This window comes from Pogona vitticeps, chromosome 2 (assembly GCF_051106095.1).
Source record: "Pogona vitticeps strain Pit_001003342236 chromosome 2, PviZW2.1, whole genome shotgun sequence".
Lineage (NCBI taxonomy): Eukaryota > Metazoa > Chordata > Lepidosauria > Squamata > Agamidae > Pogona > Pogona vitticeps.
The window spans coordinates 31,264,697-31,278,674 of NC_135784.1; the positions used below are offsets into that span (position 1 = coordinate 31,264,697).

The 13,978-nt window shown below is 44.8% G+C and overlaps 1 protein-coding gene and 1 long non-coding RNA gene across 3 annotated transcripts in view; one reads left to right on the forward strand and one right to left on the reverse strand.

The window, feature by feature from the left end:
* The window catches only part of DHX16 (DEAH-box helicase 16), a 26,894-nt gene continuing 12,916 nt past the window's right edge, over nt 1-13,978 (reverse strand). For both annotated transcript variants that reach the window (XM_072989184.2, XM_072989185.2), the window contains exons 11-20: nt 12,431-12,529; nt 12,190-12,342; nt 9,847-9,987; nt 7,206-7,368; nt 6,869-6,987; nt 5,312-5,379; nt 4,022-4,184; nt 2,518-2,679; nt 1,171-1,344; nt 1-256 (exon numbers count right to left, since the gene is read on the reverse strand). In XM_072989184.2, coding sequence (XP_072845285.2) covers nt 128-256; nt 1,171-1,344; nt 2,518-2,679; nt 4,022-4,184; nt 5,312-5,379; nt 6,869-6,987; nt 7,206-7,368; nt 9,847-9,987; nt 12,190-12,342; nt 12,431-12,529 — 1,371 coding nt within the window. In that variant the 3' untranslated portion in view covers nt 1-127. The remainder of the gene's footprint in view (nt 257-1,170; nt 1,345-2,517; nt 2,680-4,021; nt 4,185-5,311; nt 5,380-6,868; nt 6,988-7,205; nt 7,369-9,846; nt 9,988-12,189; nt 12,343-12,430; nt 12,530-13,978) is intronic.
* LOC144587599 (uncharacterized) overlaps nt 12,528-13,978 on the forward strand; it is a 20,929-nt gene continuing 19,478 nt past the window's right edge. Inside the window, exon 1 of the long non-coding RNA XR_013542756.1 lies at nt 12,528-13,809. This is a non-coding gene — a long non-coding RNA (uncharacterized LOC144587599). The remainder of the gene's footprint in view (nt 13,810-13,978) is intronic.

Here is a 13,978-nt window from a genome sequence, read left to right on the forward strand (position 1 = left end):
TGTGCTTATAAAAATGTTTTATTTGTTGTTTCAAAGTGGCATTGAGATTATACAGCTGTACAAAAAAATGTCCTGAGGCAAGGGTGGCCTGGTAGCACAGGGCCAGCGGGAAGGGGTAGCCCTCGCCTTATCCCAGCTCCTCCCGTGTCTTCCCAACCTTCTTGGGTAGCTTCTTGGTAGAGGCGTCTTCTAGCTCTTTAGCTTTGTAGTAGTGAGGGGCCACCTCCAGCAGCCACGTGCTGTCAATCTCGATGACCTGCAGGAAACAGAAGAAAGTTAACCACAGGCCTAATATTACTGCATTGAGATTTCATCCTCGGTTCTTTGTGGCTCCGAAGGATACAGTAATTTTATGTCCCCAGGAGGAAGGAGCAGGCATCACTGCACTAAGTTAAGGAGAAGGTGCAGGAACATAGATTGCCAAGTGATTTTTCCCCATGACGGAGTCCCCATTTCTTTAAATGTCCTACCTGATCACCAGCACTATTTCCTCAATACACAAGAGGTGACTTCTCCTTTTGCTTTGGTCATGAAGGTAAAATAAGAAAGTCTACACTCATTTGAAGCTGAGGTGAAAAAGGAAGAGTAGGAGGCAGGGGGCAGTGTAGACTGGGAGCGAGATTTGTTGCCTCGTGCCATCACGTCATTTCCAGCTTACAGGGACTCCATGAATCAGTGGCCTCCAAACAGTCCTGTCCTTAACAGCCCTACTTAGGTCTAAAACAGTCTCAGCCTTTGCATTAACCTGTGCAAATCAAATATTTGCACAGGTTAATGGCAAGTCATTAAGCCCCTGTATTGCCAAGATACCTTCAAGAGAGTGTTGTGCAGGATCTAAGAAGAGGTTGTTGCTGTATATATAAAACTGCAGTCCTGGAAGGTACATCAAGTGTTCTGCAGTCCAACTTCCAATCCTTTGTCTGGTTTAGAAATGTCTGCACTGTCTGGCAGCAGCTCTCAGGCAGAGATCCTTCCCAGCAGTGCCATCTGAAATCCTTTTTAATGAAGGGAGGATCGAACTTGAAATTGCTGTGTGGCAAATATAGGCTATATGACTGAGCTATATCTCTTTGGTAGAACAGAAGGCAAGAGGAAAAAGCTGAACTCATAACCCTTATGATGATGCTCCTAGCATCCTCCCCTGCACAAAGACCCAGCTGTGAGACGTACCTGTCTCATGAATTCTTTAGTGGTGAAGACCAATTCATGATAGATAAGCCAGCGCGGTTGTTCTTCAAAGAGTGAACTGTTGGGGTGGATGAATACGGTTTGCTGGTGCTTGACGGTCTTATAGCCACTACGGGTGAGGCGGGATGTGTGATAAAAGAATCCAGCAGTGATGGCCTGTAGATGGAGAACAGAAGGGGCCATAAAAAGTCAAGAACAAACAGAAACAATATATCTGGGTGGGGTGGCTCTGGCTTCAGTGTGTTAACAAACCGATTTACATACTGCAGGCATTTAATTTCATCAAAATGCTTTATTGGGTGTATATGGGATTATGGCAAGAATTTTACTTTCTTCCTGTGGCTACTCTAAGCACGACTCACTGAAATCAGTGGGACTTAAGCAAGCCATTGCTAACTTGCCTCAAGCATTTTGACAGGTCTGTAACAGGGGTGGGGCAATCGCAGTGGGGCCAAGGGCCATTTTTCAGATGTGCCACCAGCCCAAAAAGCCACACTCTCACGAAAGTGGGCTAATTTGTGCATCATGATTACTTTCACTGCTCTTATTGACTACTGAGTTCCTCTGCTAGGAAAAAGACATGGTATGCATTAATGAATGAAATCAATTTAAAAAAATTAAAAACATTTTAAAACATGTATTGGTTATGTATTGTAAAGGTCACTACAATCAATTTATATTAAATGGAAAATGTATCTATTAAAAAAGTGGTGAGCTTCTAAGAGAAAAAAAAGCTGCTTGCACCCTCTGATGGTTATAATTTGGCAAAAACATCACAGGGGCTGGGAATTCCTCAAAACATTGCAAAACCCCTCCTCTCGCCATGCATGTAGAGAGAAGGAAAGAGCTTTCTGAGAAATGGTAGCAACCTTGGGGTGGGGGAGTGAACAAGTAAAGGGCTGGGAGGGGGGGGGGGGAGGGTTTGGAGAAGGTGTACAAAAACATCCCTGGGGAACTGCATACATTCTACAGGCTGCATGCAGCCCCTCCACCCCAGCCTACATTTACGTAGGGTTGGAACTAAATCATCATACTCTGTATTCTTATATTTTCCTTGCATTTTTTGCATGCGTTTAATCCAGGAACTGCCTTAGGGGCCTTTCTGATGGCCAAAAGACAGGATGGAATAAAAAGATAAATGTTCACAACAACCTGCAGCCTCCAAGGCAAAATTCTGTTTCTCCCCCCCACCCCCTCCTACAAAAGACAGATTCTCTGGGTGATGGATTTCATATTGTGTCGAACTTCCAAGGGTTTGGCTCTAGAAACCTTCCCACCAGATTGACAGCTGAACTCAGAGGGAGCAACAGAAGAAGGAGACAGTGGTACCTTGCGGACAGGGATATAGTCTCCCTCACTGGATGTGATGTCCACTTCAATGCGCTCCATCAACCCTTCCAGCTGTTCTCGCACATCCCGGGCTCGTCTCATGGAACGGAACTGGATGAAGTTCTCATAGCACCACTGCATAGAGTAGCCACTCTCCACCCACTGAGAGGGGAGAACAGCACAAGCTTAGACCGAGCCCCAGTTCCCCCCCCATGATCCACCCCCCCTCCCGACCACAGCCAAAACTATGAGTGCCATCTACTTGTCCATACCATATTACCCTCAAGTCAAGACAAAATGGTGGAGTTTACTCTCAAAGTTAACTCCCGCATCACCACTTGGCAATATCCCCATCACCTGCTACCATCTCAGCAAGAGGGCATGGAAAAAATCTAGACCACTAGACTGGCACACCTTTTCTAGTACTATTACTATTAGTACTGTAGTAGTAATAATGAACATGCACACCTCTTTAACGGATGAAAAAAAACAGATCCTTGAATTAGGGAATGTTTACAGCCCTACTCGGAAGGGAACATTTCTATCAACCATCTTAGAATCGTAGAATAATTGAACTGGAAGGGGCCTATAAGGCCATCAAAGCAACCACCAGCTCAATGCAAGAACCCAAATCAAACTCGCTCACTACCTCCCAATATAATAGGCTCCTCTGTTGTACTGCTCTAACAGTTACGAATTTTTTTTATGGTATTTATCCTAAATCTGGCTTCCTGTGACTTCTGGGATGAGTCAAACAGATCCTGACCTTCCTCTGTATGACTACCTTTCAAGTATTTGAAAATTGCTGTCATATTTCCCCTCAGTCTTTTTCCTCCAAACCTAAATATGCCCAGTTCTTTCAGTCTTTCCTCGCATGGCTTGTTTTTTCAGAATCCAGATCATCCTCGTTGTCTTTCAAAGAGCCAGTGAGCCTTTCCCAGAAGGTCTAAAAAGTCTCTATAATTCCAAAAGAATTCTGTATAAAGCTTTCTGATAGGGTTTTGTACACACATCTCGTGTGCCAGACACACATGGAGGTTGATTAGGATCTCAAGAGGCCATCTATTCTGAGAATCCTGCCTCAAAGATTAAATTCACTCCTCAGGTGCCTGAACGCATGCACTTATCTATCCTGCCCCTGAGAGTCTTCTACTAATTCAAAAGTCACCATGCTCTTAAGCAGCTTAGTATAGAATGCACCACAAACATGGCAGTCCACTCAAATCTAGGAAGTGAAATTCTTTTCTCAACCCAGCCTGAGATTTAGCTGAAACTGATGGCAGATGGACCCCTGCACCGCTTTACCCTGATCCCATCTCCAGCCTCCAAGATCTAGAGAAGGGATGGGCAACATGTAGTCCTCCGGAGGCTGTTGGGACTACAACACCCAGCAGCTCCAGTCATCAGTAATAAATGGTGTTGCAATGGAGCAGTGGAGTTGCAGTCTAGCAACATCTGGAGGGCCACCCTTTGCTTACCCTCAACCTAGATGTTCCTCCCGTACCTGATTATAAACATTGAGAAGAACCAGGTGGTCTCCACCAGGAAGGAAGAAGTTCATGCGAGCATTATCGGCATGGACCACTTTGTCTTTGGGCCGGTAAAAAATCGCATTGTTGACTGACAGCATGGCAGCAATTGTGAGGATCTGCTCTGAGCACTTGTATCTGCAGAATGTTAACAGAAGAAGTGAACAGGGTTGAGTGCAGGGCAACAGAGTAACACCGGAAAGCAAACCAGGAAGGCAAGCTCAGGAGGGCAGAGAAATGAAGAAACAGAAAGAAGGGGAAAAAAAACACAGGGTCAGCTAGTCTCTAGAAAGCTGAAGGGTTAAGAGACAATTTAAACAAGGTTTTCCACTAGTATCTTATCGATTTCCTAAATCAAACAAAAAAAAAAGTTAATTCATAACTAAACAGGTTATATGATATTATGGTAATTTTTATGTGGTTTAGAACAGTGGTCCCCGATCTTTTTGCCTCCACGGACCAGTCTAGCATGCGGGCGGGGGGGGGTGCATCTGTGCATGTGTGGGATGGGCCGTGTGTGGGAGGGGTGTGCATGCATCTGCACATGCGGGGCAGGGAGATTTGTCTCCATGGCCTGGCCCTGGCAAGGCCACAAACTGGGACCGGTCTGCAGACCGGGGGTTGGTGACCCCTGGTTTAGAAAACACTATCACAATATACAGTATATACATTTTAGTTAACACACCCACCCACTCCAATTTACCTTTTTAATGACTGGAATCCACCTGAATAATTAAGATCAATGGTGGAAATTTCAACAGTGAAATTGCTACTAGTTAAGAAGCCAGCCTTTGTACTTCCTGTTACATGCTATCCAATTATGTCAATAGAACTCAGACCAGCAGACCCGGATTAACAGGATTTGGACCATTATTTCAAGTTTTTAACTCAATATGTTTTATTCACCAGTTAAGAAAAGCTATTATTTACAAGGGCTGCATGTTTTGTGAAAGGTATAAATCTCAGTTCTCGCAACAAAAAAACCCTCAGCATGTTTAATTGAATTCATAGAATGCAATTTGTATTTTAATACAGCGTATTTTAAAAAGATCTGATAAAATCTATATGATTTGCATAATTGCCCTCAGGTTTTTCAGTTTCCAAACTTCTTAGAAAGACTGCAGTAGGAAATAAAAGACTACGCGAGGATCTAGAAGAGGAACCGAGGTCACAAGCTTCACTCATGATTACTCAAAGGCTGTGTCTGAGGCTAAGCACATAATTAATTGGGTAAAAAAGACCAAGGAAAGCAAAGAAAGACTCACTGTTCTGAAGCCAAGATCATCTTGGACAGCATGGGGTCCACGGGGAGCTCTGCCATCTTCCGGCCCAGCTAAATGCAGAGCACAGGAAGTCCAGATTTGATCAAACAAAGGTTACCAAAGGTGACTTCAGCGTTATAATGTGTCACTACTGGATAGCTCAGGGATTATTTGGCTGTGGGGCCAGAGGTTCTGAGTTCAATTCCTCTCTGTGCCTCATTGACAGAGGCTGGATTCAATGAGCCAGAGGGTCCCCCTCTTCCAGCTCTGCAGTTCTAAGTATTATAGATCCTTCTTGTGGGGGGGCAACCATTACACCCTGACACTTCTGTCCTCACCGGGAGGTAACTGAATGACAAACTGCCCCAGTGAACACCATTTCAATGTTCACGATGAAAGCAGAACCTTTCGATTGAACTGTGTTAACATGTAGGCATATTCAATAATTATTTTAATGCATTTATATTTGTGTCACTCATATAATATAGTTTTATTTTACCATAAATAACAATAGTTATTGGTGATAAACAAGGGAATATCTAAATCTTCCTGAGGAATGTCTGACACAATTTAATACCTGGTACCTATTCATGTTGTTTCACCTCCTGTCTCAAGATGTCAGTTTTTGACTGTTGCTGAGCACAAGATAGAAAAGTCCATGGTGAACCCATTCAAAGTATCCACCACTGTTTATTATATTTGCATCTCACACTCCATCTTTTCAAAATCACTAAGGGCAGCATAAGTGCCTCCCCTCCATTTTTTATCCTAATGCTGGGGGTTCCCAAACTATGCACGGCAACTCCATAGGACATCATGAAATCCAGCCGCGGGCGCCGCGGGAAAAGGGATGGAACACAGAGCGATGAGGGCTGTTTATATGAATAGCACCTCTATCGCCTCAACAGGAACCGGAAGCGGAAGCTTCCGTGTGCCTGCCTCTCCCTTCCCCATCTTTATGGTCTCCAGTGGAAGTGATTGCCAGGTGGCTTCTTGGTTTTCCTGCATCAGGACCTGGAAGGAGGTGATCCTTTTGGGATATTTGGAGGAGAAGATGGGATGGCTGGGTGTATGCGTGTCAAGATCCTGCCCCTGGTGGGAGTGAGACCCCTGATGGCCCCTCCGAGCAAGGGGAGCCACAGCCAGAGGTCAGTAAATCAAGGGAACCATGTGGCCAAAATGTTCGGGAACCATTGCCCTAAGGCTAACTTGTGCGCCACCCAGCAAGCTTTGTAGCTTAGCTGTGAAGTGAAGTGCTGGATCTGCCCCCCTTGAAGACCAACACTTATATACAAAGGAATAAGAATTCCCCCCACTGATCTGTTCTGAAGGAACGGGAAGACCAGAAGATCTATCACGACCACTATGAAAGCCATTGGGCATCCATGCAGCCTTGAACTGGGGAAGAACTGGCAGTGCTTGGTAGACCTGAAGATGACCTTCCTTTTTTGTTTCCAGCACCATTCTCACTGAAGGAGAAAGGCTGGTTGGGGAATCATGCCCATGTCCCAGATAGGTGTCTTTGCCTGGAGACATGGCTTGGAACCTAAGAAGCCATACCTTGGTGAGCTCGCCAAGATGGTTGAGGGCCCCCAGGGCATAGAGCTGCTCCAGGGCCAGCACGAGAGTTTCATGGGGAGGGGGGTCCATGAAGTCAAAGTGGATGAGATCGTTGATGCCTGAAGGAGAAACAGAAGAGCAGCAGGTTAGGAAGCACCTTTCCCAGTCAGCCTCTCTGTAAGATTTCAAGACCTAAGTATTTCCACCAGCAAATAATGCATTCTCCCCACATGCCAGTGTTCCTGTTCTTATTGAGGGAAGACTTTATAAGGTGTTCTAGAATGAGGTATGGTTACGGTGTGCATCTTTCCCCATCTTAGATTGCCTTGCCACCCACCTAAGCTTTTGAGAAGCAGCACAACGTTGCCCAAATTGGTCCTCTGAATCTCTGGCACGGTGGTCTCTTCCATCTCATTCTTGTAGGCCCAGGCGGTGTAGAGGCGGAAGCACTTCCCTGCGGCCACACGGCCAGCCCGTCCTGCTCGCTGGTTGGCAGATGCCTGAAATGGGGGGGGGAGGGAGGAGAGAATGGTATTACAAATTCCACGTGACGTCTGGAGATTCTAGGGAGGGTGTAGGCATTAGGAGAAGCACTAGCAAACATGTCAGTGAAACAAGAGAGAGCTCAACATTCCACACTGTTCTTTAGCATGCCATGTACATAGGAAGCCTGGTTTTGCTTCGTGACACGTGAGTTTTCACAATAATGGAGAAACCAGGCTTGAAAACGTGAGCAAGGCCCACTGAAGGCTCACAAACTCTGTGAAGACAACATTCAAAAACATACTAGAAAAACACCACCTCCACAAACACCTGGAAGTCTTTATACAGAACCCCAAATCTGGGACGAATCAAAACATGTATTTGGGGGGGGGGGGAGTCACATATCAAAAGAATAGCACTTGGGCAATCCAAATTTTCTCTAGCGTTTCAGTGCACATAAACTCAAATGTATCTAAAAGACTACGTCTACTCCCACCAAGAACTACCCGTATCACTCGATCGAGTCAGGAGGTGAGGCTGAGGAGCCTGACGCCGAGGGAGGCCCGAGAGGAAAAAACAAGAAATCGGGCCTTCTCATCGGTGGCTCCTCGCCTCTGGAACAACCTTCCTCCAGAGATTCGTGAGGCCCCGTCGCTGGGCATTTTTAAGACCCATCTAAAAACTTGGATGTTTAAGCAGGCTTTCCCCCCCAGATAACACTTAATTTTTCTTTCTTTAATCTATTTTTATATATTACCATCTTAAAGAATATGTTTATTATTTATTGTCTGTTGCTTATTGTTAATTGTTTATAGTATATTATTGATTTTTTACTTTTTATTCATTATATGTATATGTTACTGTATTTTACATGTCTGGAAGCTGCATTGAGTGGTCATATTGACCAGATTGGTGGGGTATAAATAAAAAAAATAGAATAAATACATCCTTGTTGTTTTATTTTATTATATTGTTTTTATTCCATTTTTAATTGTTAGCTGCCCAAAGTAGACTTCGGTCTAGATGGGCGGGGTATAAATCCTTCTCTATGAGCCTGTCTGGATTTTAAAAATCCATTTTTGTTGTTATGTGCTGTCGAACCAAAATTTCCTTAGGGCTTTCCAGGTAAGTGAGGGATTTAAGGCGTGGTTTTACCAGTTGCGCTCCCCCAGGGAGTGTGTCCAAGGCTGAGTGGGGGGAACTGAACCCAAGTCTCCTGAGCTCCAGTTCATTATTCTATCGCACTACACCACATTACGGGAGGCCTTTCTCTCCATCCTGCCACCTTCAGAGGTATCTATGGTGAGGACATGAAAAAGGGCCTTCTCTGTTGCTGCTCCCAAACTTTGGAACTCCCTCCCATAGGAAGCCAGGCTGCCTCCCCCCCCTTTGCTGTCCTTCTGCAAGAGATCAAGATTTTTCTCTGCAGGCAGACTCCCACCCCCAGTAACGGGCTGCATAACAAGGGCCTTTTAAAACTGAAGCTGTATCTATTTAATTTTTAATTTGCTTCTTCAATAGTTTTAAACCATTTTTATGTAGTAGTCTTTATATGATACAATTTTTCGATATTGTACTCTATTGTATATATCCATTTTTAGCTTTCAGTACTGTCTGTTTTACTATTATAAGTTGCCTTGGGTTTTCTTAAGGAAAAGGTAGGGTACAAACAACAATAAAAAAGAAATGAAATGTTTCTAACATGCTTTTCAGAGGAGTTATCAACAGCACTTTTTTTCCTTGCCTCACTAGCGTTTGATCTACACTGTACTCTGTTTCTACAGAAATAGACATCTGGCAAAATTAAAATTGGAAAAGAAAAACAGAGGGAGGGAGAAATGCAAAATAATTTGGTCCTTGAAAGACGAACAGCTTTATTTTAGTGTGAGCTTTTATGGTTCAAACTCCATTTTTTCAGGAGAGCCACCTTGGAGACATTGAGCTACAAAAAACCAGATTACAACCTGGGGGCTTTAAAGAGTTCAAGTCCCTAATTTATGCAGCCACATTGCCCTCCACATTTTATGCTTAGCAGACTAGAGCCTCGTGGCGCAGTGGTTAAAACGCTGTACTGCAGCTAAAACTGTGCTCACGACCTGGGGTTCAAATCCCAGGAAGCCGGCTCAAGGTTGACTCAGCCTTCCATCCTTCCGAGGTCGGTAAAATGAGTACCCAGCTTGCTGGGAGGGCAATGTGTAGCCTGTATAATTAAAAATTGTAAACCGCCCGGAGAGTGCTTGTAGCACTATGGGGCGGTATATAAGTCCAATAAATAAATAAATAAATAAATAAATAAATAAATAGACGTCATTCTAAGTCCAATATGTTGTTCCCTGTTAATTATACACAATCAACATAAAGAAGAAAAGAATCCAGTTAAAGGAGAAATACAGGCATGTACTTGAAGAAGACTCGGCTCAGAATCTGAACACTGAGGTCGACCAAAGCGGTTGCAGGGGAGAGAAATGTGTTAGCGAATTACTGAAGCCGAATACCCGAGAACAAGGAGTGACAATGAGGGACTCCATGCCTGTGCGAGCGTTGTAGCTCTTCTGCTTGCAAAACCCAGGGTCAATCACGTAGATGATGCCGTCGATGGTCAGAGATGTCTCTGCAATGTTTGTCGCCACAACCACCTGCAGATGGAAAGAGAGATACATCCATGATCGCGTATGTGTCTGTCTTCCTCTATGGCCAAAGCCACTCCAGGAGAGGAAGATCCAGATAGAGCCCAGGCATAGAGTTGGCGCTTTGACGGAGATGGCTCCAGTTGCATACCTAACCTCTGTGGGTGGAAGGGATGCGAGGATGGGAAAGACTTTAGCCTGCAATCTTACTGTTCAGAGGCAGCTGCTCTCTGCAAAATGGATCACAGCTTGGAAAAATTACTGTTTTTGAGTACACCTCGCAGTGGTCGTGCACCATGGAGGACTCTGGAAGTTGTACATAAGAATGTAAGAGCCCTGCTGGACCAGGCCAGAGGCTCATCTAGTCCAGCTTCCTGGATCTCACAGTGGCCCCCACCAGATGCCTCGGGGAGCACACGAGACCACTAGATCCCTGTCTCCTTATCCCCCCCCCCCCCCCGCTTCTGGCATTTGGAAGTACCTTCCTTCTAAGCCTGGAGATGATACATCCCCATCATGGCTTGTAACTTGCAATGGACTTTTCCTCCAGGAATCTGCCCAATCCCCCTTTAAAGGTATCGAGGCCAGATGCCATGACCACATCCTGTGGCAAGGGATTCCATAGACTAACAACTTGCTGGGTCAAGAAGTATTTTCTTTGGTCTGTTCTCACTCTCCCAACATCAATTGGAGGGGATGTCCCCTGGTTCTGGGGTTGCATGAGAGGGAAAAGAGCTTCCCTCTATCCACTTTATTCATCCCCTGCATAATTTTATACGTCTCAATCATGTCCCCCTCAGGCACCTTTTCTCTAGACTAAAGAGCCCCAAATGCTGTAGCCTGTCCTCATACAGGAGGTACCCCAGACCAGTCATCATTTTAGTCGCTCACTTCTGCACCTTTTCCAGTTCCACTATGTCTTTTTTGAGGTGCAGCAATCAGAACTGTATGCAATACTCCAGGTATATGCAATACTCCTTACCATCGCTTTGTATAATGACATAATGTTGGCTGTTTTATTTTCAATGATATCTAGTGTGGAATTGACTTTCTTCAGTGCCACTGCATACAGTGGGGTCTTGACTTGAGAACTTAATCCGTATTAGAAGGCGGTTCTCAAGTCAAAAAGTCTGTAAGTCAAGTCTCCATAGACCTACAGTGCATTGAAAACCGATTAATCCCGTAACAGGCCGTTTTTGTTCCATTTTGGTTTTTTTCTGGTCTGTAAGTCAAATCTCAGTCTGCAAGTCAAACCTAAATTTTGCGGTCAGAGAAGTCTGTAACTCAAAAAGTCTGCAAGTCAAGCCGTCTGTAAGTCAAGGGTCCACTGTACTGGGTTGACACTTTTATCAACCTGTCCACCAGCACACCGAGATCTCTTTCCTGCTCCATCACGGACAGCTCAGAACCCATTAGCTGATACATAAAGTTTTGATTTTTTGCCCCAATAGTCATTACATTACATTTTCTTATATTGAAACATATTTGCCATTTTGCTGCTCATTCTCCCAGTTTGAAGAGATCTTTCTGGACCTCTTCACAATCTCCACCACCTGGAAAAGTTTTGTGTCATCTGCAAACTTGGCCACCTCATTGCTTATCCCGGTCTCCAGGTTATCCAAATAAGTAACTTTTCCAGACTCTCAGAGGGACAAATGGCCTGACTCCACACAAGACCACTTCATTGAGCCAGATGGGTTCACACTTTGCCAACCATTCTCCTTAGAACCTAAAGCATATCTTCACACAATACCCTTTCAAGCAATACTGACTGCCGATATTTATATCCATGTATATCCCAAAGCACAGAACCGATTTCCAAAAACCCACTCTTTATTCCGATACTACGACTCCTCTAAATGCTCCAAGTACTCTTTCCTACATGGAGGATTACAGTTGGAAAGCTGGTGCATGGAGCTGCACTATATTTAGCATGCTTTAAAGGTGCTGCGTTGTATCCTACTGCTGAGCAGATTCGCACAGAACAGAGCTGTCCTTTGTATTCTTTTGGGGAGTGTATCTAAATCGGTTAAAAACTGCATTCTGGCTCCAGTCACTGTGCTTTGGCCCAGCCTTCTGCCCTTGTCCGCAACCCACTATTGGAATGCGGCCCCAGGCCAAAAAAATATTCCCCAGTGCTGATCACTTGTACTAGAAGCAGCTGAAGGGTCGTTCCCCTTTCTTTCTGTGCTACAGACAACGAGATCCTACCTTCCTGGCCCCTGGAGGCGTTGGCTCAAAGATCTTGGCCTGCATGTCAGAGGGCAGGTTTGCATAGATGGGCAGGATGAGGAGCTCAGCAATTTTGGAGCCCAGGCGACGGCAGCGGTCCTGCAGCATCTCGCAACACGCTTCGATTTCTTCCTGTCGGTAAGAGTGGGAGTTAGGCGCTGCACCCCTGCACCCCAAATAACGCTTAAAGGAGGGCAGGAGAATACACACAAAGTCTCACCTGGCCAGTGAGGAATACAAGGATGTCTCCTTGGGGCTGAGTGACGTGGATCTGCAACACAGATACTACGCAGGCCTCCAAGTAATCAGCCTCTGGAGCCTAGGGGATAAGGGTCAGAGGAAGAATAATCACATCACCTCCTATAGGCTTATCTAGGCAAAACCAAAACTCATCTCTGCCTCCTGATGACTTCTGCAATCATTTGCTCAGGATATTCATTTAGCTTGCCCACTCTGGACAATATATCTAGTATTTCCTCCACAGTCAACAGTTCCGTTTTATCCTGCGTCAGGTCTTTTTTTGGGAGAACTGGCATCCCCAAGTGTTCTGCCTCTGCCCACTGTTTACTGTGACGTGAAGATGGCTTCCAATTCTTCCCACTCCACCAAAGCAGAGTACCTGCTATAACAGACCTTGAAATCTAATCAGGCATTCAGGTTCAACCTTCTCACATGAGAGACATCTTGACTCATTCTGTGTAAAGCTGACCTGGATTTGCCATCCTTGGGGGATTTACTATATAGTAGTTATGCTATGTTTGCTTTGTTTTGTTGTTACTTTTAGTTTTTTGCATTATTTGTGTTCAGTGCTGTTTTATTTGTTCTTTATATAGTATGTTCCTTTGTAAGCCACCCCAATTACAGGTCCATCACTAGATGGGTGTGACAGAAGTGCAATTATTATTATTATTATTATTATTATTATTATTATTATTATTATTATTATTATTATTATTATTATTATTATTATTATTATTATTATTATTATTATTATTATTATTATTAACAACAACAACAACAACAACAACAACAACAACCAAACAAACAAACAAACAAACAAACAAACAAACAAAATACAGGGATCTGGTGATCGAAACATCTCGCTTGTGGGTGAAACACACGTCAGTGGTGCTTGTAGTCATCGGGGCAAAGCCAGTCGGGCTACTGCTGCGATTGGCGCAATGTCGCCACCAACGGGTGTGCGCACTGTGCAGAGGTCAGTGAGGGAGCTGTGCTGGTTCTGGGGGGGAGGGAACAGACCCGCTTAATATTTGTATCCCCAGGGATACAAATGCGAAGCACCCCTCTCTAATGGTGATACACAGTCATGGCCTAACAGCTCAAGCACAAGAGGGGAGGGGGGGTATCAGCAAACCCAGAACCTGAATGTTTGAAGAAATGCTCATAGTCTCTAGTGCAAGGGGGAACCTTGTGTCATGGAAAAGGCCCCCCAAACAGCCTAGTGATGAATGAGTACAAAATGCTGTCTGTTTGGGTGGTGCAGAAGGGGGGGATGAGGTTGGAAAGGGGAAAGATATGGACCCGTCTCTCCAACTGAACATTCAACAAGCAAACCAAGACACTTTGTTACAGATATGTGTTTAGTCGTGTCCGACTCTTCGTGACCCCATGGACCAGAGCACGCCAGGCCCTCCTGTCTTCTACTGCCTCCCGGAGTTGTGTCAGGTTCATGTTGGTTGCTTCGCAGACACTGTCCAGCCATCTCATCCTCGGTCGTCCCCTTCTCAGATATAGCTTATTGTTATAA